This window comes from Somniosus microcephalus, chromosome 14 (genome assembly GCF_052327205.1).
Source record: "Somniosus microcephalus isolate GS21.2 chromosome 14, FLI_Smic_1.0, whole genome shotgun sequence".
NCBI lineage: Eukaryota > Metazoa > Chordata > Chondrichthyes > Squaliformes > Somniosidae > Somniosus > Somniosus microcephalus.
Window position 1 is genome coordinate 108,310,768 of NC_141000.1, and position 26,961 is coordinate 108,337,728.

The 26,961-nt window shown below is 46.3% G+C and overlaps 1 protein-coding gene across 3 annotated transcripts in view; it reads left to right on the forward strand.

Moving 5' to 3' along the window:
* Positions 1 to 26,961, forward strand: part of LOC147107822 (lebercilin-like protein) — a 140,989-nt gene that overhangs the window by 71,717 nt on the left and 42,311 nt on the right. For 2 of the 3 annotated variants that reach the window (XM_086007148.1, XM_086007150.1), the window contains 3 exons: positions 7,241 to 7,334; positions 14,420 to 14,526; positions 19,225 to 19,324. In XM_086007148.1, coding sequence (XP_085863274.1) covers positions 7,241 to 7,334; positions 14,420 to 14,526; positions 19,225 to 19,324 — 301 coding nt within the window. The remainder of the gene's footprint in view (positions 1 to 7,240; positions 7,335 to 14,419; positions 14,527 to 19,224; positions 19,325 to 26,961) is intronic. The other variant, XM_086007149.1, reaches the window with a different exon arrangement.

Below are 26,961 nucleotides of genomic sequence, written 5' to 3' on the forward strand. Positions count from 1 at the left end.
TAAGGGGGTGGGGGGGGGGGGGCGGAAACAGAGAGACAATTGAAGAGGAATAAAAAGAAAGAAACAAATCAGAGCACAAAATACTTTGGGTAAAACTATGATTGCTGCCATCAGGCACATTGCCAATGGTCACCCATTAAAAAATACTTACATGATGCACATATTGCTCCTTTCACAGTGAGCTTAGGCCCATTTGTAACCTGCATAGGCAGTTGCAATTATAAGCAGACATGGGTGTGATGGCTATTCTGTTTTCAAATTGCTAATTTTTCCTCTGATAACTGTGGAAAATAAGGTAAGACTCGGGGACACGCAGGTTAAAAAGACAAATAAATACAAAAGTCGGGAAAGGAATAATGATTCATATAAGGTTGTGAGGGGTCTTGATCGGGTGGATGCGGTGAGGATGTTTCCACTGATGGGTGAGACTAGAACTAGGGGGCATAATCTTAGAATAAGGCTGCCCTTTCAAAACTGAGATGAGGAGAAACTTCTTCACTCAGAGGGTAGTAAATCTATGGAATTTGCTACCCCAGAGAGCTGTGGAAGCTGCAACATTAAATAAATTTAAAACAGAGATAGACAGTTTCCTAGCAGACAAGGGAATTAGGGGTTACGGGGAGAGGGCAGGGAAGTGGACGTGAGTCTAGATTCGGATCAGCCATGATCCTATTGAATGGCGGAGCAGGCCCGAGGGGCCGTATGACCTACTCCTGCTCCTACTTCTTATGTTCTTATGATTTGCCAATGGCAGTGTCGATACAATTGTGATTCCTTGCTGGGTTACAGTTCCACTTGTGCTAGTTGCTCTCTGATGCCTTGCCCAAATGGCCATTATTCAAGTGCAAAGTCTTGGCAATGAGTGTTAGCAGGCTATTCACCATGACACCACCACACCTGAACCTGATTCTGTCCTCAATCAATGCAAGTACACGTCGAGCAGGAGTTACTAATCAGTAAACAGGAGCAGGAACTCTGGCCAGCTTCCCGTCCCTCACCTAATAATATCCTCTCTATATCACTGCCCCTAGTTGGGATCAACTAATTCCCCACAGAGCAGGGATCAAACCTGGGTCTTCCTGATTTAAATGGCCTGGGCATGCGCAGGATAATCTTGCTGAGGCATCAAGGGACCTCTCAAATTTTAGGTGTAAACCAAGAATTAGTCCCAGTTTCTGAGTGCTCTCTTGTTATTATTTATATATAAGCTGGTTATTTTTTCCTGCAGCATGCATTATCCTCCAACAAAAAGTTTGCTTGAGAGGAGTGCTGAGAAACTTCCTTCTTATTGTTTATTCCTCCTTCTCTCTCAGGACGCATCTGGGCTCCTGTGTCCTCACTACGGTACAAGCAGAGTCAGGGATTCTGCACGGTCATTGGCCCCGATTTTTGGTCAGCTGTCGGGCGGCTTTTCATGCTTTTCATTTCCGAAAATCGCGGAAAAAGCGGGTCGGGACCCCCCGCCCGCCTGATTCCCCGCCCCGTCCGACTTTCGGACCGCCGTTTCCACGCGCCCTGCTTCAGTCCCGCCCGCCGCTGGCGGGACTGCTCATCGGAGCACTAATCACCAATGATCACCTTGTTAAGGAAGCTTTTCCCGTGCCGTTGTGACTTTGGGGCTTTCCCCACCTGAAACCCGCCTGCGGGGAACCCCGCCGATGAGAGCTGGCGTGAAAACAGCTGGCTTGCTTGCTTGCAGCAGCAGGTCGCTGAGGGCTGAAGAGATTTAAAGAGGCAGCATTTGCAGGCTGCAGGACCTTGTTGATCAAGGCTTGGGGGAACTTTTTGAAGCCTTAGGAGCAGCTGCAGAAAGTTGGAGCCTCACACACTTCTTCAGTGTGAGCTCCTGGGAAACCCCTCTCACCACCCTAACTCAGAACCTCCTCAGAGGCATCTGCTAGAAGCATGGGAGGCCTTTGGTACCTTCCCTTCCTGGCATTAGAGGATCTCCAACAGCAGAGGTGGCAGCAGCAGAACCAGGAACAGCAGGATGAGCACCAGGCTGCTGCTCACTCACCTGAAGCTGCACAGGCCAGAAGGGGCCAGCGCTTGGAAGTGGCTTGAGAGCACCTTGCTGTGCTTTAGGGGGCCAGTGGGACCCGTATCTGCACTGGCAGTCCTACTCAGAAGGACTTCCATGAAGATCTGGTTCCTCTGTTCAACAGATGGCCAACGCTCCTCAAGAGATGTCATTCTCTTATGAGCACTCACCATGTTTTCCGTATGCTGGCGAGTTATCTCCTCCATGGAGGTTGCCAACCTTTCCATGGTGTTCCGTTCATGCACCAATGACTCGACAAAGGCTCTGCTCATGGTCGCTATGGACTCCTCCATTCGTTCCACACTCGCAGTGACCCTGGAGACAAAACCTGCCAGAGACTCCTGCATCTGTGCATGGAGATCCATCACCTCTTCTCTTGCGGATGGACCCAGAGGCAGAGGGTCGAGATGCAGCGCAGCTGAGCTGAGCTGGCAGAGTCCTGCGCCCTCCGACGAGGACTCTCCACTGCTGTCCCTGTCTCCAGAATCTGCTGAGGCTCACTTGTGAGCTGTGAAACTCCAGGTGACAACACTACTCTATGTCCCGAAGGTCCCCCCGAGGTGTGAGTGTCTGCGCTGCTGCTGGGTGCGCTTACTTCTGCTGACGCTGTGCCTTCAGAGGTTGGACCTTCCTCTGAGGAGTCTGGCTGCACAGCCTCTTCCTCCTCCACAGTGAGGATGGGGGCTCTGGATGGTACTGTGGGGGAGTAAAGGAAGGAGTTAGAGATGTAATGCCAAGGTTCTTCTGGTGACTCCCAGCGAGTTGGCATCTGCTGACACCTGCATCCATGCAGCATTGGTCTCAGTGGGAGGCCTCTTCCTCCCTGACCTAGGGAAGAGGACCTCCCTGTGGGCCCTAACCCCATCCAATAATGCCTGCAGTGAAGCCTCGTCGAATTTGAAGGAAGCTCAGCCTCTGCCGCTGGCAGCAGCTGGTGCAGGCTCCTCTGCCATTGTGCAAGAGTGGTTGAGAAGCCTGCAGAGGTGGAGAAGCTTGCTGGACACTTTGAAAGCACCACGAATGATGACATCATAGTGTGGGGATTTCTGAATCGAATTGGACAATTAGATAGGCTTCCCACATGCTGGGAATTAATTGGCCACTTGAGGGAAAATTGCGTGGAGCTGGCTGACACTTTTTTATGTGTGTCAGAAACCCCACATTCGGGGAAATCCGACCATTCCCCACACAAGCCGAAAATCGGGGCCAATGGCACAGATTTGCATGCTGCCACAGTGACTGTTCCAGAATGGAAAAACCATGGCCCAGAATTTCCTCAGAGCTATTTCCGCTCCGCCGCTGTAACTTTACCGGAAGTGCGACAAATCCCCGTTTGTGCGCTTAAACGGGGTTTCCGCCACACTCCCGGCACAGTTACGGCGGCAGAGTGAGAGCAACTCTGAGGAATTTCCGGCCAATGATGTGTTCTGTATAATAATTAACTAGGATTCTCAGACTAAACTGCCAGTCAGTAAAGACGTGACATAACCTTTCTGCTGTTTAGGACTCCCCACACTGTGCACCATTCCCCTTCTGAGCAACTTGCTCCCAGGTCTCAGTCAATTATGTTCAGTAAAGTTGTTAGACAAGGAATGAGAGTCTCTCAAGATGTCAAGTTGGCAGTGGAGAGAGATGCAAGGGATATGTGCTGGCTTGCCTCCAATCACCTTATCTCACTTTACACAGGCAGTAAATCTTGGACAACAATTGTAAATTGGCCTTAAGTGCACATGAAGGGCCTATTTTAAGAATGTATGCTCATGACAACGAGCCTCGCCTACCAGAGCACATATCAACAACAACAACAACTTGTATTTATATAGCGCCTTTAACATAATAAAACGTCCCAAGGCGCTGCACAGGAGTATTTTAAAACAAAAAATTTGACATCGAGCCACATAAGGAGAAATTAGGGCAGGTGACCAAAAGCTTGGTCAAAGAGGTAGGTTTTAAGGAGCGTCTTAAAGGAGGAAAGAGAGGTGGCGAGGTGGCGAGGTTTAGGCAGGGAACAGAAGGCACGGCCACCAATGGTCAAGCGATTACAATCAGGGATGCTGAAGAGGGCAGAATTAGAGGAGCGCAGATATCTCGGGGGGTTGTGGGGCTGGAGGAGATTACAGAGATATGGAGGGGCGAGGCCATGGAGGGATTTGAAAACAAGGATGAGAATTTTGAAATCGAGGCGTTGCTTAACTGGGAACAAATGTACATCAGCGAGCACAAGGGTGATGGGCGAACGGGACTTGGTGCGAGTTAGGACACGGGCAGCCGAGTTTTGGATGACCTCAAGTTTACGTAAGGTAGAATGTGGGAGGCCAGCCAGGAGTGCATTGGAATAGTCATGTCTAGAGGTAACAAAGGCATGTATGAGAGTTTCAGCAGCGGATGAGCTGAGGCAAGGGCGGAGATGGGCGATGTTACGGAGGTGGAAATAGGCGGTCTTTGTTATGCTGCGGATATGTGGTCGTAAGTTCATTTCAGGGTCAAATATGACACCAAGGTTGTGAACAGTGTGGTTCAGCCTCAGACAGATGTTAGGGAGAGGGATGGAGTCAGTGGCTAGGGAACGGAGTTTATAGCGGGGACCGAAAACAATGGCTTCGGTCTTCCCAATATTTAATTGGAGAACATTTCTGCTCATCCAGAACTGGATGTTGGTCAAGCAGTCTGCCAATTCAGAGACTGTGGAGGGGTCGAGAGAAGTGGTAGTGAGGTAGAGCTGGGTGTCGTCAGCGTACATGTGGAAACTGACGCTGTGTTTTTGGATGATGTCGCCAAGGGGCAACATGTAGTTGAGAAATAAGAAGGGGCCAAGGATAGATCCTGGGGGGACACCAGAGGTAACAATGCGGGATTGGAAAAAGAAGCCATTGCAGGTGATTCTCTGGCTACGATTAGATGGATAAGAATGGAACCAGTTGAGTGCAGTCCCGCCCAGCTGGACGACGGTGGAGAGGCGTTGGAGGAGGATGGAGTGGTCAACCGTGTCAAAGGCCGCAGACAAGTCAAGAAGGACGAGGAGGGATACTTTACCTTTGTCACAGTCACAAAGGATGTCATTTGTGACTTTGATGAGAGCCATTTCGGTACTGTGACAAGGGCGGAAACCTGATCGGAGGGATTCAAACATGGAATTGCAGGAAAGATGGTCACGGATTTGGGAGGTGACAACACGTTCAAGGACTTTGGGGAGGAAAGGGAGGTTGGAGATGGGGCGGTAGTTTGCAAGGATGGAGGGGGTCAAGGGTTGATTTTTTGAGGAGAGGGGCGATGACGGCAGATTTGAGGGAGAGGGGGACAGTACCTGAGGAGAGAGAACCGTTAACAATGTCAACTAACATGGGAGCCAGAAAAGGGAGTTGGGTGGTCAGCAGTTTGGTGGGAATAGGGCTGAGGGAGCAGGAAGCTGCAGCTATGCGCCACACAATTTTCCATCCATTGAAATTACTAAGTGGAAAATCATGGTGAGAATGCCTGCGGAGCTCTTAATGTGTACACTATTTGCAGCAGGCAAGGCACCGTGGAGGAGTGTGGTTTCATAAACTCAGCCCTATTAAGTAAAACAGGTAATTCTACTTTCTCATCTAGATGCATGTGTTGTGCGACCACACGTTTTCAAAAATAATTTCCCGCCCAGTTTTCTCCCTTCAAGCTGAGGTAGAGTCCCATGGGGATCAACAGATCACTGGCATCTCGCCCACACGGTTATACTTCATGTGTGAGCCTCTGTCAGGACACAGGACTGTGATACTGTCCTCACTCAGTGTCCACGTGCATGCACAATGCAGCAAGAGATGCTGTATCGTAATCAGGAGCAAAAACCCTGGCCAATTTTTCCCCTTTATGACGTGGGATACTAATACCAATATCGCATTCCCAATGTAGCTCTGACTAAGATCAGGTAACTCGGGACAGACCAGGGGCTGAACTGTAGCATGTTGTGCATTCACACACTGAGTAATTGGGGTGACCATTTCCATACAGAGAACGTCCTCAATTCTCATCACCATCTTTTCATCTGTGCCCTCTTTTTAGCGAAGAAAAAAATTAAATTCCTTTTGTTTTCTTCATGCTATTATAAATTGTCAGGGGAAAAATAAATCCACAGCAGACAAGTTCATATGATGGGTTTTGCTCCAGATTAACTCTAGTACAAGGACTTTGCTCTGGACTGAACGTCATTAGTTTCATTGGTACTAGAGACTATCATGTAAAACTTGCTGCCAACCTCACACACCTCGCAAACAGAACCCAACCAATCAGTATAGAAGCTAATAGTTTTTGACAGCTTTGCAACATCAGCAAGTCCAATAAACACTGTTTATACCAACCATATGAGTGTGTTCCCTCAGGCTTTGGACTGCTGCAGCAAGTGAGGGAGTCAACTGACTAAAAACTCTATATTCTGGCTTGAAGCCACAGAGTCTCAGGCACGGCAAACTGAAGCTCCAGCATGCCACCGCAACACACCACTTCTCAGAGGCTGTCCTGACTAGTAAACCTGCGAATGGGGTAACTAGTTCCTGATATTGCATGTGTTTCAGAAATTATAGAGATACTTTTCATATGCGTGCCAATGCCATTCTTTGGTTGGCCCAATAGAAAGCACTCTTGAGCATTGAGACTGGTGAAACTTAGCATCTGGGGAAAGTCTAAGTGCAAAAGTCAATTAAGATGAATTTTTTTTTTGGTTTCTGAGCCAACCTGTAATAGTAAATGCTCACATGTTTCTACCACACTCGTCACTTAAACGATAAAGTTTGTTTCTTATAATACTCTTATAATCCCCCCCACCCCCGTCCCGCAGTCTCTAGGTTCTCCCCAAACCTTATCTTTTGACCTGGAGGGCAAGTTGACAGCCTGCTCTTATGTCTTGTGTTGAGTTGCAGCCATCCGTTAAGGTAAACCAGAACGGGATAGATTGGTTTGCTCTCAAAATCCCCATCTCCCTTGAGAGTAAACTAACCCTGCATCACCTGAACTTACTGCCTCCCATGATAGCCCAGTTAAACTCAGGAACTCTCTGCCGAATATCAGTGACACGGTCGTCCTGCTATTCAGAGGCTTCGGCTCCTTATGCTTTTTTTTTTCCAAACTCATTCTCTACAATGCAGTATATGGAGCTTCTGTCTAGATGACACTTCCTATGGGTGATTGTACTGGGCATATTTCTGATATTGATTTCTTAATTTTTCTTAGGAAAAAGAAAGGCGGCTAGAAGCTAAAAATATCTACGCTAGTCGGATGCTGCTGGGTATTTCAAAGAATGGCGTGTCATCACTAAGAAATAAAGGTAGATTAGTCTGGGTGTATTCACGCTCTTTGGAACAACGTTACTCAATAACATTCTGTCAATGGCCAAACTCGGTTGTGCTTCAGAGCCACTGTTAACCATATTCTGGCAGCAGAGTTGGTGTGGCTCTGTTGGTGGATGGCACTCATACCTCTATGTCAGAAGTCTGTGAGTTCAAATTCCACTCTAGGGCCTCGATATTAATCCTCCTCGATGGGAGGGAGAGGGGGGGTAGGGGTTAAAAATTAAAAATCGGGGAATGCGACCCCAACCCGCTGCGTATGCACCTGCCGCCAATTTTATGGCGGTGGGTTGCAAGGTGTGCGTGTGTCCTGTTATTATATTTAAATCAGGCTCCCACAGTGCAATTGGGAGCCTGATTTAAATTTAACAGATGCCAGCTGTGTTTCCCAGGGCTTGGGAAACCCTGCAACGAAACGGAGGCGAGAGCTGCTGGTTCCAGCAGGTTAATGCTTCTTGGAGCAGTCCTCGTGGGCCAGGAGGCGCAGGAGTGCTCCCCACGGCCCCTCAAGGAAAGCTTCGACCTCCCTTCTGACGATCACGGCCTCTCCTTGCTGCCACTATCGTCGACCCTCCTCCCACCAATCTCTTGAGCTCCGATCTTGAGCCTCCTGCCGAGCTGACTGCACCCCCACCCCCCACCACCAAGCTCCAATCACTAGCCCTGATCTCTCCCGATTGCCGGGGACTGTCCCTGTCAATCTGGCTGACTGCCGGGCAGGAAACGAAGTTGTTAATTGAGGTCCTGCTATTATTATCGGCAGGATCTCCATGTCCCTGGGCTTTCCAGGTTTTAGACGCGCTACCACGCTCCCCCATACCCTCCCACCTCCCCATAAATATCGGGGCCTATGACTTGACCACATAGTCTAGGCAAACATTTCAGTGAAGGAATGCCAGATTGTTTGAGGTATCATCCTCTGAATGAGACATTAAATCAAGGTTCTGTCTGCCTGTTCTTGTGGTTCAGGTGGATGTTAGAGATCCCATAACAAGCCAAGTATAACATAGATTGTCTTGTCAAGATTTTTTGGTCCAGTTCTTTATGTCAACATTTAACATTGAAAATATCTATGTAAACAGTTCTAATAAGAATTCCCTATTTAAACAGGCTCTCGTGACACTGTACTTTCAGGCTCTAGTGACACTGTACTTTCAGGCTGCAGTTACTAGGTAGTCTGATCACGATAATCCTCTGACACAATGAGCAATGCCAAAGGAGATCGACTAGTATATGAAGAGTAGGGAGTTCTTCTGGTGTCCTTTTTGCTGTGTTCAAAATGGCTGCCACCTTTGCATATCACTGCACTTCAAATGAATTAATTGGATGTGAAGTGCTTTGGGATGTTTCAGAGAGCACTGCGCTGTATTTGAATGCAGAGGTGAGGTTATTGTCTAAGCCGCTGCACTACCCAAGCTCCTGTGCTACATATGCAATAAGTTATGTGTAGTACCCTTTCTATGAATAAATGTAATAAAAAATATATAGGAAAGATAATAGTCCACTCACTGAGTTAACTGATGGAGATGTTAACAGGAGGAAGTGAGATGACCATGAAACAGGAATGGGCAGAAAAGGCAACCAACCCAATTGAACAAGTTTATTTTTTGCAGTCATGCCAGGCTCATAAGCGAGTTATATACAAAGTGATGAAGAATCACTGAGAGCTGCTGCATCATTTCACTGTGATGCTACAACCTGTGCAGGAGGGGGTGCCTTTGTGCCACCACAAAGCAAAGGCAGAGAGACAGGGAAAAAAATAAGTTTCAATTTAATTCTGTGAATGCTAATGGTTCCAGTCCCACCCATTCCCCCATCTTAGGTGTCCAGGAACATTTGGCAGTGTGGTCGATTATTAAATATTCTGCTTTTAATATCTTAACACTATACATATTTACAAGTGCACAGAGTATCACAAGACCGTATCTGTAAATCTGTAAAAAATGCTCACCTGACACCATTCTCCTGAGATCATCAAGTCAAGCTGTTCCACCTAAATAAATGACTATTTTTTTCTCCTGATCAAAATAATGCAGAATCAGTATTCTTCCTCTGGAAACCCTGTCCCTCTGCAAGATGCTCTGCTCCAGTGGCCCAGCTAAGAACCTAAACTGATTGCAACAGGCAGATTACTATAACTGGTATCACTCAAATATGCAGCCACCTGCAGGAAAGCCAAGCATGTATTACTTACAGCCTCTCTCTGCTTGGTATTGGAATTATTTGCAAGTACTCAAGGAAAGCACACAAACTAGAAAGAAGCATTCAAAGGAATGTAAAAATGGACTCTGAGCAGGAATTGAGAGGTTAAGGGAGGTGACTGAAGCTACGATTGAAGAGGAAGGCCTTTGGAAGCGTTTTAAAGGTAAGGAGAGAAGCGGCAAGGGAGAGAGAGTTGGAGAATTCCAGAATGTAGCGCTGTGTTTGCTCGAGGCTTTGTCATTGATGGTGGAGTGAAGGGCAAGGGATGCACAGAAGTTCACACTCAGAAGGGTGGCTGCTGTGAGCTACAGCACAGAAGTGGAGGAGATTGGATGAGGTTATGGAGGGATTTGTAAACATGGATGAGGATTTTGAAAGCAAAATACTGAGGGATAGGGTGCCAGCAGAGTTTAGAGGACTGGGGTGGTGTGTCAGCAGGATTTAGTATGGGTAGGGTGCAAGCACTGAAGTTCTGGATGAGTTGGCATTTGTGAGTTGGTTAGATGACTAAATGGGCCTTTGAAAATTGAGCCTGGAGGTAATGAATGTGGATGCGTGTTTCAGTGGTAATAGCGGTGATAGGGATGGAGGTGCGTAGTGTTTTATAGGTGGAAACAGATGGTCTTGTGATGCATTGGATTTGGGGTTGGAAGCTCAGCTGATGGTCAAGTGGGACACAGAGATTGCACACTGTCAAATCCAGCCAGAGTAAGCAGCTGGGAAAAGGGATGGAATTGAGTGCAACGGTGCAGAGTTTCTGGCAAGAACTGAACAGCATGGCTCCAGGCTTGTCAATATTTGGCTGGAGGAAGCTCTGGTTCCTGCATAACTGGAGGTCAGACAAACAGCACAGTAGGACACTGGATTTTAGGGTGGTAGCTGAGAGGTAAAGCTGCTGTGACTTTGGTGCACACATGGAAGTTGACCCCACGCTTACAGATAATGACCCAGAAATTGCGGGAGCGGCGCATCTCATGGCGAATGCAGTGAATTGGATTTTTTATTTAAAAAGTCACGTTATTTTTGCACCACAAATTGCTGGAAATGCAAATTGATAACGTCGTGGCGAGGTCAACGAGGCATCTGGGGCCTCCTGAACGTCGGGTCTGTCTCCTTAACCAATGAGATTTAAGGATAGAGAAAGAAACAAAGCGAATAACAGAGATGGAAATCGGGTGAATTAGAGTCAAATTAGATACTGAAAGAGAGTGGATTAAGAGAGAGAGAATAAAGAGACAGAAAGGAAAAGTAAGAACATTTTTTAAATACTTAACATTTAAAATGTTTTAAAAACCTCTAGGAACAATTAACTACCTGCGGAAGTGATACTCCACAGTTTCATTGTTCCTGTCTGGGCCTCCAAGGTTGAATGGTATGTCAGGACCATAAATCATGTCATTAACAGGGCCATTTTGGGGCCTTAGTGAGCCACGTAGTGCCTGAAAAAATGGGCGTTAAGCAGCCCAATAGCTAGGCCCTAGCATCCATTTGGCATCTTCCAAGAGTGCCATTGCTGAGGTCAGCCTCTGGAGGATTACAGGGGCAAACTCATGCCCTATCACTGTCAGGTATACTGAAACGCCAATGCAAAATCCACCATATTGTCACTGGAAGTTTCACAGTTTCATATGTAGACCACTACCGAGCTAATTAGACTTGGAACTCTTTCAGCTAAAAGAATGATTCACAACCTTGGAAGAGCCAAGAAATGATAACTGTTATGAGACTGTGGAATGATGTGTCCCAGTTAAAGGATAGTGGAACACATATCAGCCCAAATCCAATCTATTGCACAGGCTTTTTGCAACAGTAAAACATGTAATTTTTTGTGATGTACACAATCTGATGAATATGTGTATTATGTTATTATTATGATATACATATTCAGCTTTGTTTAATCTGAACTTCCATTAAAGTAGATAAAAAACACAATATGTAATGATTCCTTCCATTCTGTAACACACAAACCATCACCTGGATATCATCAGTGAATCATTTACTGATTCCAAAAATACATACTGCTAAAGCAGCCATTATTGACTGGCAGTTCACAAGGACTCAGAAATTCAATGCAAAGTGGTCAAATATGCTGGTGATACCAAACTTGGAGGGGCAGTGGAATGAGAGGAAGCAACGCTAAAATTACAGTAAGTTGGAAAAAAATAGGTACGTGGGCCTATCAATAGCACATGAAATCTATAGCAGACAAATACAAAGTACTGCACTTAGGATGAGAAAATTAAGCAACATGAGTGGTGATGGAATAGCTAAGGATGAAGTAGAAAGAGACCTACAAGTCTGAATAGACTCAATGCTAAACATGTCTAACCCATGCAAAGCAGCAACCAACAAAACCAAAACAGTTAAATATAAGTCACATGAAGTTGTGAAGGCAAATGGTATGTTGGCCTTCATTGCAAGAGGATTTGAGTACAGGCCTGGAGTACTGTGTACAGTTTTTGATCTCCTTACCTAAGAAAGGATATACATGCCATAGAGGGAGTGCAGCGAAGGTTCATCAGACGGATTCCTGGGATGGCAGGACTGTCGTATGAGGAGAGATTGGGTCGACTAGGCCTGTATTCACTAGAGTTTAGAAGAATTAGAGGGATCTCATTGAAACGTATAAAATTCTGACAGGGCTAGACAGACTGGATGCAGGGAGGATGTTTCCCCTGGCTTGGTGGTCTAGAACGAGGGGTCATTGTCTCAGGATACGGGGTAGGACATTTAGGACTGAGATGAGGAGAAATTTCTTCACTCAGAGGGTGGTGAACCTGTGGAATTCTCTACCACAGAAGGCTGTGGCGGCCAAGTCACTGAATATATTTAAGAAGGAGATAGATTTCTAGACGCAAAAGGCATCAAGGGGTATGGGGAGAGAGCGGGAATATGGTATTGAGATAGAGGATCAGCCATGATCATATTGAATGGCGGAGCAGGCTCGAAGGGCCGAATGGCCTACTCCTGCTCTTATTTTTCTATGTTTCTATGTGATCCAACTGTATGGTGATCTGATCAGACTACACCTTGCATATTGCATCCAGTTCTGGTTGCCATGACACAAGGACATAGTCCAGCAAGGGAGGTAGTGCAGAGAAGAGCCATGAGGCTGATCCCTGGTGTCAGGGTTCTGAGTTATGCGGAAAGACTCTGGATTTGTTTTAATTCCAAACTTCCATTAAAAATATATACAACATAATGGGAAATAATTACTTCCATTTCTTCTTGGAAAGGAGGCATCTGAAAGGTGATCTTAAAAGAGGTATGAAAGAAAAAAACTAACAATTATGTAGCACCTTTCACAGCCAATGAAGTATTTTTGAAGTGTAGTCACTGCTGTAATGTAGGGAAACGCAGCAGCCAATTTGCACATAGTAAGGTCCCACAAAAAACAATGAGATAAATAACCAGTAATCTGTTTTAATGCTGTTCGTTGAGGGATAGATGTTGGCCAGGACACCTCCCCTGCTCTTCTTTCTATAGTGCCACAGGATCTTTTGCATCCACCTGAGCGGGCAGACAGGGCCTCAGTTTAACATCTCATCCAAAAGACGGCACCGCCAAGAACGCAGCATTCACTCAATAATGCCCTCAAATGCCAGCCTAGATTATGTGCTTCCGTCTCTGGAATGGGATGTGTACCCATGATCTGCTGACACCTTGGCTAAGATAGTAAATGGTATGAGAAAGGTAAATCTGGAAGATTGTTTTAAATTAAATTGTGAATAATGGAATTCAAACTAGTAAAATTTTAGGAATGATATCAAGAAATTCTTCTTCACGCAGAGAGACATCAACACTTGGAATGAACTTTCAAGTAGAGTAGTAGAGACAAACTCCCTTGATCCATTTAAAAAAAACAATTGGATGCTGCAATGGGGCAGACTGTAGAGTGTTTCTGTATGGATGAACTAATATGGGCCAAATGGGCTTCCCTATTTGTAATTATCTTTGATCTTGTGAAGTAGTATACAACTGTATAGGGGATTCAGCTTCAAGTCAATAAACCTCCACTGCAACACTTTTCTAAAGGTCCCTCTACTCTACCATTGTGGCTTAACCCTCATCCTCAGAAAAACATCACTTATTGCATCAGTATAAACATTTTCTACATCAGGACCTAGATGTTTGATCGCGCCAAAAAACTTGGAATTCATGCACTGTATCCATAGGAAATTTTAGAATCAGGAAAACACCTTTGATAAAGCAAGCCTGTCCTTTTTCAATAGGTAAACTTCACCTGTCCGCCATATCCCTCAATTGCCTTCTCTATTCAGGATCACATCTAATTGTTTCCTGAACCCATTTATGCTGTCCACTTTATGCCTGCCCTTGTAATTATCCCACAACTCTTTTACCGTTTGGCTGGAAAAGTTCTGCCTGACTTATTAGTAATAATATACCCCTCCTCAGTTCTAAATTCATAATTTTTTAACTTGTGTCCCTGGGTTATCAAGGGTATGCCAACAGAGTCCAAGATCAAATTACTGTATATTGTTCCAAATATCTCCAGTTGCAGTTCTCTGTATGAATATATGTCTATTATTGCCATTTAATTGGCCTTTATTTGTATTCCATATTTTTTTTAATTTTGAGACTGATTTTAGCAATTACTGTGATATTCAGCCTTCCCCAACCCACAGTTGTGTTCAATAAAGTGACATAAGTATATATAGCATTGCGTGTCTTCCATCGAGCTCAAGCTGCATTTCAGGCAAAATTGAGACAGTTAGCAGCACTATTTGAATGCAATGTGATGGAATAAAAGCTAACGCATACAAATTTCACTTTCATCAGGTCTTTGACAGGCTCTGCAGAATTTCTGCAGTTGTATTTACTGTTTCCTTTTGTCACACAGCAGAAAACGTGGCCAAAGCAATACAGACAGAAGAATGTGTTTCTCCTATCAGCTCCTTTTCTCCTCATGATATCCTTCCAAATTTAGAGAAGACTGGCCATAGTGAGGTAACCTTTCCATTGATTTGCAGTTTCACCCACACTTCAGATATAATATGGCCTGTGGCTTGTCTATTGACTGGTACAAAATGTATTTTCATAATTGTTACACTAAATACTATGGGCTTGATTTTCAGTGTGCCATGGAGTCGGGATTGGAGGTGTGCGGGGGGTTAAATTCCCGAAATCGGGGGTCCTGACCCCATCCCACCCCCAACCTGCCTCCATGCCAGTTTCAAAGGAGGCAGGTACCCGCCCCGCACTGGGACCCGTCTCCCCGAGGCGGGAAGGGGATTAGTGTCAATTAACTGCCTGTTAACGGTAGTTAACAGGCAGTTTTTAGCCTAATCCCTATTTTGAAGCTTGAACTGTGGGATTCCCGATGGCTCCAAACCACGCCAAGTTGGAGGAGTCGGGCCGTCGGGTTGAAGGGCTTGGAGGGGTCGAGATGTCAGTGTTCAGGTGAGTGATGTGTGCATGAGTGCAAAGGTAAGTGTGTTTGGTGTGTCTAAAGTGATTAAATAAGTTTTACATACCTTTTCATCCTTTCTTCCTTTAGGTTCGGGGAGTCCCTCATCACACCGGCACAGAAAGCAGAATGGCTGCGATCTATCAAAAGTGACAGCCTGCAGCTTTCTGTGCAGGAGAGATTTCTAACTGAGTCTGTGGAGAAGGACTCATGTTAGAAGTAAGACTGTCAGTGTTTGACAGCTTCAAACAGCTGTGAAACGTTGATATTTCATCTGTCAAAACCTCTTGACAGATTAAATTTCAGTCTGTGACGTCACCTGTTGCCGGGTGGCCCTTAATTGGCCCGCTGAGCCCGCCGGGCGGACTCAACAAGGTCAATCAAGTTAAAATTGCATGGATTGGCCGCATCTCGATGGAGGCGGGACTACAACCCTGAAAGTTGTAGTCCCACCTCCAACCCGACTTCTGAATGAAAATCCAGCCCTGTAAATCTACAGAATCACTTAATGGCCCCAAAAATTACGGTTGGCAGCGTAGCTACAGAAACAAATACGAACGTACCTTGCGCGAGGCCCAGAACAGAGACTTGCTCTTCAGCGCTGCAGAGTTGTGTGCAGCGTAGACCGGGAGTGCAGCATACAGCCTGTGCATAAGGGAAGACATGCCCACAAAAACTGTCAAAACTAAGCCACGCCCACAGAAACTTCTTTAAGTCTCTTCCATTGAAATTCAATTTTAGAAACTTTTAAAAAACTTCTAAGAACTTTTAAAAACATGTATTTTATTGTGAAGTGATACCAGAACGACCCTTTCAGACACACTCAAATGGGTTCCAATGTTTTCCTGCAAGGGCGACTAACACATTCGACCATTTAATAAGTAGGTTTTAAGAGGACACTGAATGATCTTAATGAGGTTTACATGTCACATCAAAGCTAAATGTGAATTAAAGTTGGTGGTTACATCAAAAGTGCAGTGATTTGTCAGCAGGTCATTTTCACAAATCATCCTCACTGTACAACTTCTATTAGATTTTGGAAATAACCCACATACATAATTTTGCTTTATTTTTTTCATCCAAACTCACAATTTATTAGTCCCTATGTATACAACTTCCTGTTTTGACACTCATTAAAGGTCTAAGGGCGAATAATAGAGTCGCGCCCCAAGGGGCTGCTAACTTTGCCGGGGCACTACTTTTAGCACCCCGGAACAAATAGAGCCCCCGTGACCGAAATTGAGTGGTAGCACCCCAAGAGGGAAGCGAGGCGCTACTGGAAGGGCCCCGCCTCCCTCTTGGGGCGCTGCGAGGGAATATCGCGGCGCTACGTGTCGCAGCGCCACAGTATTGCAGACCTTCCTCCCCTTCTTAAAGGGGAGGGGCCTTGCGCAGCATGACCTGGGGTCCAGATGGGTCCCCGGGGATCGGGAGTGCTGGCAAAAGAGCCCGGCACTCAAGAGAAGTGCCAGGCTCATGGAGCGCAGCTGGCACTCTGCGGGGGGGAGCGGGCAAGGAGGTGGGGACGGCAGCGGAGGCAGGTGCTGGCAGGCGGCCAGCAACAAAAATGGCCGCCTGGCACCACGCCTTTAAATAGCGCCGCCCTGGCCGCAGGTAGGCCCCCCTGACCCCGTTGGACATAGTGCCCGGTGGTAAGTCAGGGGGCACTACTAAAGATCGCAGCCGGGGCGCGAACGGGGCGCTGCGCACGGCAATGATGTCATCTCTTAGGGTGCTAACGGGAGGCGCAAAGCAACTGAATTTTTCCCCTGAACAATGTTTTATATCTCCTACAAGTAATGTTGTTGAACTTCAGAAAGAGATTCCCAGCTTCAATGTTAATTTTCAGGATTAAAATATATTATTCAGATCTCATTTAGACTGGTAATAGATAAATCTATTTTCCTTGCATTATATTGTTTGCTATGTTCATTTTTGAATTGAAAGGACAGAATTGGTCACTGAAATCTGACAGATGTTCACATTATTTAACTTTCTTATTCAAATTCCCAGGTAATTAAAATGAAACTTGACCGACAAAAAAAGTCTCCTCCACCAAAACGTACACAATATACATACAGAGATCTTCTTTTAAGATGTGAAACAGACTCCAGCGCCTGCTTTCACTAACTGCAAAATTTCCGGACGTAATTGCTGGGCAGTTGGTGGACAATTAGCCCAACTCTGCACCAGCAATGAGTATTTCCCCGTCAGTGCTGATCGTCTGTCAAGGCGTACCTTGACAGATCGCAAGTTTGGGATTTAGCGCATGCGGAAATCCCAAACTTGCGTTATATTTCAAAGGCGGTATGACGGCGAACTCTCAAAGTACGCCATCATACCCACCACAGAATCTGCCCCATTATTTCAAAAAAAATATTGATGATTCTGTTGTAGGCCATTAGTGCTCACAGTGATGGTTGAGTTGATAAGTTCACTTTCAGTGTGCACCTGAGATATACACAACTGGCAGGACCCTGGTTTGTGTTGAGTTAGCTGATCTTAGTCAGGATGGCACTACACTATGGCCCCGACAATTGGGCTAAAGGGGGGAAAGGGATGAAATCAACTAGGGTTATTGCCGCTGATTCCTGCAGGAGTCAACAGATAGCAAAGTGTATGCCTGTGTATACATGTACGTGGGCACCAGTTGTGGATAGAATAACCGCACCCCCCCCCTCCCCAGGTTGAATAACCGGTTGACACGCACTGTCTAGGCTTATACATGAAGACTACGCAGGGGTGTCTTACCAGAGGGTGACCAGATTCCCAGCATGAACCAGTGCCTTTAAGAAAGGAACTTGTTTAAGTCAAGTTAAATGACGTACTGATGTGGGGTAGCACGTTGTGCTCTTTTTCTGCTATTACTTGAAGGTAAATTGTGCTGTTTGAATTAAGTGAGTCCTGTCCGAGCAGCTGTTCTGTATGTTCACCTTACTGCGACATAAAGCAGCTTAACACTTCGAATCTGGCCTCGTCTCACCAAGTGTTTGCTCAGTCCGCCTTCGATGAGATTGAAAATGTACACACGCAAAAGAAACAAATATCCGGTCCAGCTCACAAGGAGATCTAAAAGTTAACGAAGCAGAAAAAGCAACACCTAAAAATGGTGAGCAGATGAAAAGAGGCAGAGGCAGAAATGATTTGTTTAGTGGCAGAAGAAAAACATGATAGAGAGAGAGAGAGAGAGAATTCCAGCTGAAGGATTGAGATTTTCAGTTGAGGGAGCAAGAGCTACAGCTGGAGAAAAAAACAAAAGCACAGGGAGAAGAGCGACACAAATGGGAAGAAGAGAGGGAACGAGAGCACTGCAGATTGCAGGAAGATAGGAAAGTGTGCCAGCGTGAGATAGAAGAGAGGGAGCGGCTGTGTCAACATGAGCCCAAAGGGAAGGAAAAAGGAGCATCATCCCTGCGCTCTGACATTGACAGAGAAATGTGCATCAGCAGAGACTCACGGAACTTGGGGACCGCCATTTTATTAAATCAAATCTTATTACAAATTTTAAATAAGGGGCAGAATATTGATAGATTTATCGAGGCATTTGAATTGTTAGCTAGTCACCACAAGTGAGACACAAATGAATGGGCCAGCTGACTTATGACATCACTAAGCGGAAAAGCATTTTCTCACGTCACTTCTGCTGATAGTATGGACTCTGGTGTTATAAAGCGTGCTATTTTCAGGGCTTATGATTTCACGTCTCACAGTCAAGCCTAATCTCGTCTTCACCGCACACATGCAATTTTCAGAATAGATCATTGGATAGAAATCAGGAGCAGGGAACTCTGTTAAATGTTCCTGTCCCTAACTAGCGTCCCCTACAACTACTCCCAGTTGAGATCTGCTAACTCAGCACAGACCAGAAATGGGAATCTTCCTGGTCTGCATTCGCCTACTTAGCCATCAGGCAACCCCGACTTTTAGTTTTTTTTAAAATCATTATCATTGCAATGTTTGGATAGGTTTACACTGGATAATATGCTTCAGTATGGAGATTGTTGTGCTTTGTAGTTTGATTTTTGTTTTCGCTCAAATTTTTAATTGAAGTGGGACTCCAGAGGAGAGTGCTAGCAGCAGTGTGAAGCCGGGTCACCTGATGCAGCTCAGGACAGTTGAAAGTAATCCCACGATAAATGTTAGTGCCACAGTGCTGTTATCACGCTGCCCGAGAGGCCACACTCCTCATAGATAGAAAAAAGCTCTAAAAAAAATTACTATTTTCGATGCAATTGAAGGAAACACCAAAAGAAGTTGATGAGGACTACAAAGCATCAAAAAGACAACTCAGAAAGGAAGACAGTGAAATGGAATACAAGGCAGAGAGATTAAGAAAAGGTAAGCCTTTGGTTTATTTTAGGGTTGAGTGGTGTTAACTCACCTAGACTGTAAGTAATCAGTCATGAGATGGCATGAGAGACAATTACATCTAATAGTTTTTTTTTAATTTGTGCTCTAAAATGCTGCACCGCAGAGAGTGCTTGTTCCTAAAGATCTCTACACAGGATCTCACGCATGCTACTGATGGTCTGGGTAGAGGGAGAAGCTGAACTGAGGCCAGATACTTTGCCACAGGAAGGTAGGTGAAGTCGGGGGTGGGAATAACATCAGGGTTCTCTTGTGCATTCGGGTGAAAGATCTGCCATCTGACCAATTGGCCAAGGACAGTGTACAACAGGAAGAAACAGGAAGAGGAGAACACTCTCTTTGGCAAAAAAAAATCTGCAGTGAGGATTAAGTGGCACCTTTTGAACTATTGACAATTTTGATCTTGTATTAGTGCAATTATTACTCACACTGGTATTTTTAGTCTTTACTAATACTGATCATATGAATAATTAAAAACAGATAATCTCAACCTCATCCAAAACCTCAATAGTTAGTGAGTCCACATCATCAGTAAGAGGTAAGTGAAGAAAATGGGCTTTCTAAAGTCAAATCAAAAACCAGAAGGATGGCACCCTAGGCACTAATTACTGTTCTTCAGTACCTCACTCATATTCCACTGTTATTATTACTATTAGTCAGCTTACTGCAAGGAAGGACAAGAAATAGGTGATGTAGTGACTCAGCATAACAGTCCTTCCACTCCGGTAGCAGGGCTCAAATCTGCCTCAGACTGGTGGTATGAAGGCCTCATCTTCTTGCCATTTGGGCAGTATGAATACAGTTACTCGTAGGCTTGGCCTTATAGCCACAAAAAAAGTTCCTAATTTGGCACTAATTGGTAATCTTACTCTGAGGAGCCACAAGAATGGGTATTGTGGGGAATGGGAATGTCAGTGATGGGCTGCTGTTCAGATGTTGGGCAGAGGGAAGAAGGAAGAGAGGGAGGGAGGAAAGAAAGTTCATTTGTTTGGCACCTTATCACTTCTTCAGGACATCTCAAAGCAATTTAAAACTGATGAACTACATTTTGATGCGCAGTCACCATAGTTATGTAGGCAAATGCCAATCTGCTCACACCACCTAAAAGATAATAAACAGATTATCTGGTCATTCATGGATTTGCCATTTCCTGTGAGCAGATTGGCATTTACAAGACACAGTAAAAAAAAAAAAAAAAATTTTAAACAAATTTTGGCCATACGATAAGTCAAAGGGGGAAAAATTGGATTGGTTTACGCCTCTCGGGGGCGCAAATCTCCTAGCACCCGGGCACGGCGCCACTAACGCCTCCCACGAAATTCAGCGGGAGGTTAGCAATGGCGGTAGCCGGTACAGCCCCGCGCCGCTGCGGCACCGGCAATGACATCATTGGCGTGCACAGGGCCCCGCATGCGCCTGGCCGCAAACTTCCCTTGCACCCCTAACATGTGCGACAGGGTCAGGGGGCGGTTTGGCAGCGGCGGCGGCGCAAGTTAAAGGGCAGGTGTTGGGCGGCCATTTTTATTTTGGCCGACTGGCTGCATCTGCCCCCTTTCACTTTTGTAGGAGGGGTGCCGGCCGCGATCGCTCAGCCCGGCACTCCTCTCATGTATTACTCTGGATGTGATGCGGGGACACCAGGCTTTGTGTATCCACGATGTTAGAAAAGCTGACATCCAAGAATAGCCACCATTTATCAAATTTTTTTTTTTAAATCGTAAGTTTTAGTCTATACATGTGATTGGGCTAGACAACCACAAGAGCCATTTTTGTTGAATAGACCGACTCTGGCAGACAGTCTTAAGAGCTTCATGTAAAAAGCCTAAGCAGGCACAAAGCAGACAGAGAAGGTAGTAATGAGCAGACACAATTCATTCAGAGTAAAAAAAGAACAGGAAAGTTGGTCCTAGAATGGAGCATTGGAAAAATGTATTATTTTATATTTGTTATATCAAATGCTATAGCAGACAATTTTACAGAACATCTTGAAATAACTGTGGTTATTTTTTTATTAGCAGTACATATGAAAGCACATAACACAATATCAACATTCATTTTCGTTGCCTTGTACAAGAGAGGGAGTAATTTGATCCCAGAATTTACCAAGTCCAAACTGGTAATTCTGGTATTAATGCAAATTCCCATCCCATATTTAAATATTATTTTCATGACCTTGGCCCATCAATCTCTTAACATGACAGGGAATTATATAAATAAGCCTAGGGCCTTATCAGACAAATTTCTTTATATCCAAATTACTATTTCAGACAAGTTGTTTTTTTTCTACATGCATGACCTTCAACCTCTCGTCTTGAGCAGCCAAGAACATGAAAGTGAAGACAGCAACCTGCACTTTTTCCCACACTACCTTGTAACAAGAGCTGAATGTTAAAAGAAAGAAAGAACTTGCATTTATATAGCTCCTTTCATGACCTCAGGATGTCCCAATGTGCTTTACAGTCAATGAAGTACTTTTGAAGTGTAGTCACTGTTGTAATGTAGGAAACGCGGCAGCCAATTTGCGCATTGCAAGATCCCACCAACAGCAATGTGATAATGACCAGATAATCTGTTTTAGGTGTTGGCTGACGGATAAATGTTGGCCAGGACACAGGGGAGAACTCCCCTGCTCTTCTTCGAAATAGTGCCGTGGGGTTGTTTACGTCCACCTGAGAGAGCAGACGGGGCCTCAAGTTTAACGTCTCATCCGAAAGATGACTATCAATCTGTTGCTAAATTTGAAAGTTATGTGAAGTCATCTCCAGTCTTCATACCTCAAATGAAATTTTAAATTGTTGCCATGTTTTGATTTTTTTTTACCTATTTGGCCCAGAATGGATTTTTGATTTAGAGAAAGAGGAGGGTTGCCATGGGGCTACCCGAATATGGGCCGTCAGTGTACCGTTGTAGGTAAGGCGCCTCAACAAATGCTATGTTAACTTTTACAGTGCAAAACCATGTCATATCGCAAAAAGATATTTACCATACAACATGCCTGTTTAATGCCGAAGGGAATTGCCGTCTAATTTTGAAGTCAAGCTGCAGATGACAGGGATTCTGCCGAAAGTTTGCGCATTAGTCAATTTATGTAATTAGAAGGTGTATAACTAAAAATAAAGAGATTTTTTTTAATTAAAAAGTAATCGAGAAGCAGTGATGTCTCATTTGCTGTTGAGCTTGTTAATGCCAGGAGCTAATAATAATCTAAGGAAGGATATACTTGCCTTGGAGGCGGTGCAACGAAGGTTCACGTCTGTCTGCGTTCCTTGCTCCCTTCCTGCCCCCCTTCCCTCACCTTTCCCACATTACAACAGTGACTCCACTTCAAAAGTACTTCATTGACTGGAAAGCGCTTTGAGGTGTCCATTGGTCGTGAAAGGCGCTATATAAATGCAAGTGTTTCTTTTTTCTTAACACGAGTCTTGTGGTTTTATGCTTTCAGAGAATCGGCAACCAGATGACCAGCCTGTCCCTGAGCCTCCCACTGAGAGTGAGGAAGGAGAAGAGGAGGAGGAGGAGCAAAGCACCGCATCACTGCATGTCTCACCCGCAGGCACCACCTCAGATACTGGCATTACACGATCTTTAGAGGCAGGTTTAGTAGTGGGGTCTGCACTGGGTAATGCACCGGGGATGAGCGAGCTGCAGCAAGGCCAGGGTGAAAGGGTAGCTGGCAGCCAGCTTCCCAGAGGGCGAGTTTGCGCGTGAGTTCTGTTGCACAGGACTCAGATGAGGACCTCGAGGGGGAGGCATTCACAAGAAGGGTGATATCCATGCACTCCGAGATGATAAGTGCAATAGCAAGAGTGCCCGAGAGCCTCTCGGCAATGGTAAGGAGCATGGTGGGGTCCACCTCCAACATTGCACAGAGCTCTGCGCACACCATGGAGCCCATCATTTCCACTCTGCAGAGGATGGTGGACTCCCAGAAAGACCGTGCAGGTCCAGACCTCATGATGCGTGTCATGGGCGATGTGGCAGCTTCCATTGCAGCACAGGCAGAAGCAACACAATGTCTTAGTGCTGTAATGCAGTCTATGGTTGGTGGCTTCAAGTGCAGTCAAGCTCTCATGCAGTCTCAGCTTGATGCCACGCAAGCCCTGACTGCTGCCATCGTCGCTGGGTCCACCACAGTCCATCAGGGAACTCACGGTGTTGCAGCAGCCTAACAATCTGTGCTCCAGCAGATTGGTAGGGATGCTGAGGTGCTGCCCCGGGGGTGTGGCAGTGGGTCAGTGGAGCAGAAACCTGCTGTCCTCTCTCAGGATGACAGCATTCCTGATCCCACCACTGCCACTCCACCATTGCACTTGTCACTGCCTGTCATCCAGCCACCCATCCTGAGGTGGCATAGTGTACAGCCGGTCCTTCCAGGCCCAGAGCTGGTCGAGGGCATCCTGCAAGGCCATCTGCAGTCTCTGGCACCAACACTCAGCAGCTTTCCACCAGCCCTGCTGCAGCCACTAGGGAGACACTACGTAGGAGCAGTAGATTAGGGAAAGGCACCGTAAAGAGGGGAAGTAAGGGTTTGCACAAGGGTGATTAGTTAATATTGTTGCTGTATATATGTGGTTGCTGAATTTGGATAAATTTATTATTGGAATGTTGCAGATTTGGGGCTGTGTCTCATTTCAGCTTTGGGTTGTGGTATGGAATGATGGGGATGTGCTGAGCAACCAGGAATTGGCCTCGAATTCATTGGAACTGAAGTCTGATGAGGCAGTCACAGCCGATTGAGTGGCGGCCTCCTCCGTCGCTGATGTTCGTGCTCCTGTTCCTCCTCCCCCTCCTCCTCCTCATCCTTGTCCTCCCTCTTCCTCCTCCTGAGGTGGTCCGGCTATGCCTGGTGGCAATGGCTGGGCCCTCATGACGGCCAAGTGGTGCAGCATGCAGCAGACGACGACGAAAAGGGACACCCGCTTAGCCGAGTACTGGAGGGCTCCTCCAGAACAGTCAAGGCAGCGGAACCATTGCTTTAGCACTCCGATGGTCTGCTCGATGATGTTCCTGGTGGTAGCATGGCTCTCATTATATGAGTGCTGGCCAGGAGTGTTGGGGTTGCGGAGGGGAGCCATGAGCCAGGTGGAGAACAGATAGCCCTTGTCTCCCAGCAGCCAGCCGTGAGCTTGATGTGGTGGCTGGAACAGAGCTGGCACACCGGTCTGGCACAGGATGAAGGCATCATGGCTGCTGCCAGGATAGCAGGCATTGACGGTGAGGATTCGCTGTGTGTGGTCGCACACCAATTACACATTGAGTGGTAACCTTTGCGGTCACGTAATATCTCAGGATTGTTATGAGGTGCCCGCAGAGCGATGTGATTGCAGTCAATGGTGCCCTGCACCATGGCGAACCCTGCTATCCTGGCAAAGCCACATGCACGCTTGCGCTGTTTCTCTCTGGTCATGGGGAAGGAAATGTAGCCCCTTCTCCTTCTGTAGATAGCATCTGTGACCTCGCGGATGCAGCGATGGATGGCGAACTGCGAGATGTTCGCTATATCTCCTGTTGCACGCTGGAAGGATCCTCTGGCGTAGAAATTGAGGGCGACGGTCACCTTGACTGCCACTGAGAGAGCCGTGGTGCTCCTGATGTGAGGCTCGAGGTCTGGCTGCAGGAGGTGGCAGAGCTCTGTGGCCATGTCCTTGGTGAAGTGGAGCCTTCTAAGACACTGTTCCTCAGTGAGATTGATGTAGAAGAAATGCTGCCGGAATACCCTGGGTGGGTAAGGCCTCCTGTTGAGAGCCCTGTTGGCCCTCCTCCCTCTGGCCACATTTTGCAATCTCTCTCTCTGCCTCCACTACCTCCGACATTGGCGCTGGAATGCGAGGTCCAGTGCCAGTACAGCCCCTATTGAAGTATGCAAATGTTGCCCTTTCAAATCTCACCTAAATGAAAGTGAATAATTTTTCTGAGCCAGAAGACTCATTCAACTGAAAAACGCTGAAATCGCCTGTTTGCCTATGTCAGACTGACAAGGCAGCATTCTTTGCCGACTAAGAATAAATCGGATGTTGACGCCTTTACATAGCGCTCCTCCAGCACTCTTCCGACTGCATACCGCCTCCTCTCCCTGTTGTTGCTAACGGCAGGCGCTCAAGCAGGGGGTGAGAGTGAATTTCTGAGCTGGGGCACAACCGGGGCGCTGCGCAGCCAGATGACATCATGATCTCCGGCCGCAGGAGAGCGTGGCACATGTGGGTACCGCTACCACAAACCTGCACGTCAATTTCGCGGGCGGCGGTACCATCGCCGCGCCTGGTCGCTAAGCCGGTAGCGCCTCATTAGCACCCCCCAGAGGTGCTAATGGGAGGTGCAAAAGTACCCAATTTCTCCCCCAACAAAACTTGTCAGTGTCTCACAGTCATCTTTTTCACCGGAATTAGAGGTCGTATTTGATGAACCCTATATCCGCTCCTTCTCCTAAGACTGCCTACTTCCACCTCTGTAACGTTGTCCATGTCCGCACATGCCTCAGCTCATCTGCTGCTGAAACCCTCATCCATGTCTTTGTTACCTCTAGACTTGACTATTCCAACGCACTCCTGGCCGGACTCCCACCTTGCACCTTCCATAAACTTGAGCTCCACCAAAACTCTGCTGCTCATATCCTAACTCGCATCAAGTCCGGTTCACCCATCTCTCCTGTGCTCGCTGACCCACATTGGCTCACAGTCTGGCAACACCTCGATTTTAAAATTCTCATCCTTGTATTTAAATCCCTCCATGGCCTCGCCCCTCCCTATCTCTGCAACTTCCTCCAGCCCTACAGCCCTCTGAGATTTCTGGTCTTTTGCACATCCCTGACTCCCCTCGCCCCACCATTGGCAGTTGTGTCTTCAGCTGCATAGGCCCTAAGCTCTGGCATTCCCTCCCTAAACCTCTCCACCTCTCTACCTCTTTCTCCTTTAAGACGCTCCTAAAAACCTACCTCTTTGAGCAAGCTTTTGCTCACCTGTCCTAATAGCTCTTTATGTAGTTTGGTGTCAAATTTTGTTTGATAACGCTCCTGTGAATCGCCTTGGGACATTTTATTACGTTATTTGGGCATTAATTGCAAGTTATTTTTGTTGTCATCATTGTCAACCACTCAGATCATTTGGAAGGCGGGACTGGAGCCAGTCAAGACCAATCAGATTGGTTGGAGGGCAGGACAGAAAGGTTATTAGAACCTATCAGATCAATTGCAGAGAAGGGCTAGATACTATGACTACGAGATAGGTTGGATGACATGGTTGGAGGACCGGGCATTCTGGAGGGGAAGGGTGAGCAGCCAGTTGTCGTGGTGCACATAGGTACCAGTGATATAGGTAAAAACCGGGATGAGGTCCTAAAAGCTGAATATCGGGAGGTAGGAGGTAAATTAAAAAATAGGACCTCAAGGTAGTAATCTCAGGATTGCTACCAGTGCCACGTGCTAGTCAGAGTAGAAATAGAAGGATATTCCAGATGAATACGTGGCTAGAGGAATGGTGCAAGGGGGAGGGATTCAAATTCCTGGGACATTAGAACCGGTTCTGGGGGAGGTGGGACCAGTACAAACTGGACGGTAAGCACCTGGACAGGACCGGGACCGATGTCCTAGGGGTAGTGTTTGCCAGTGCTGT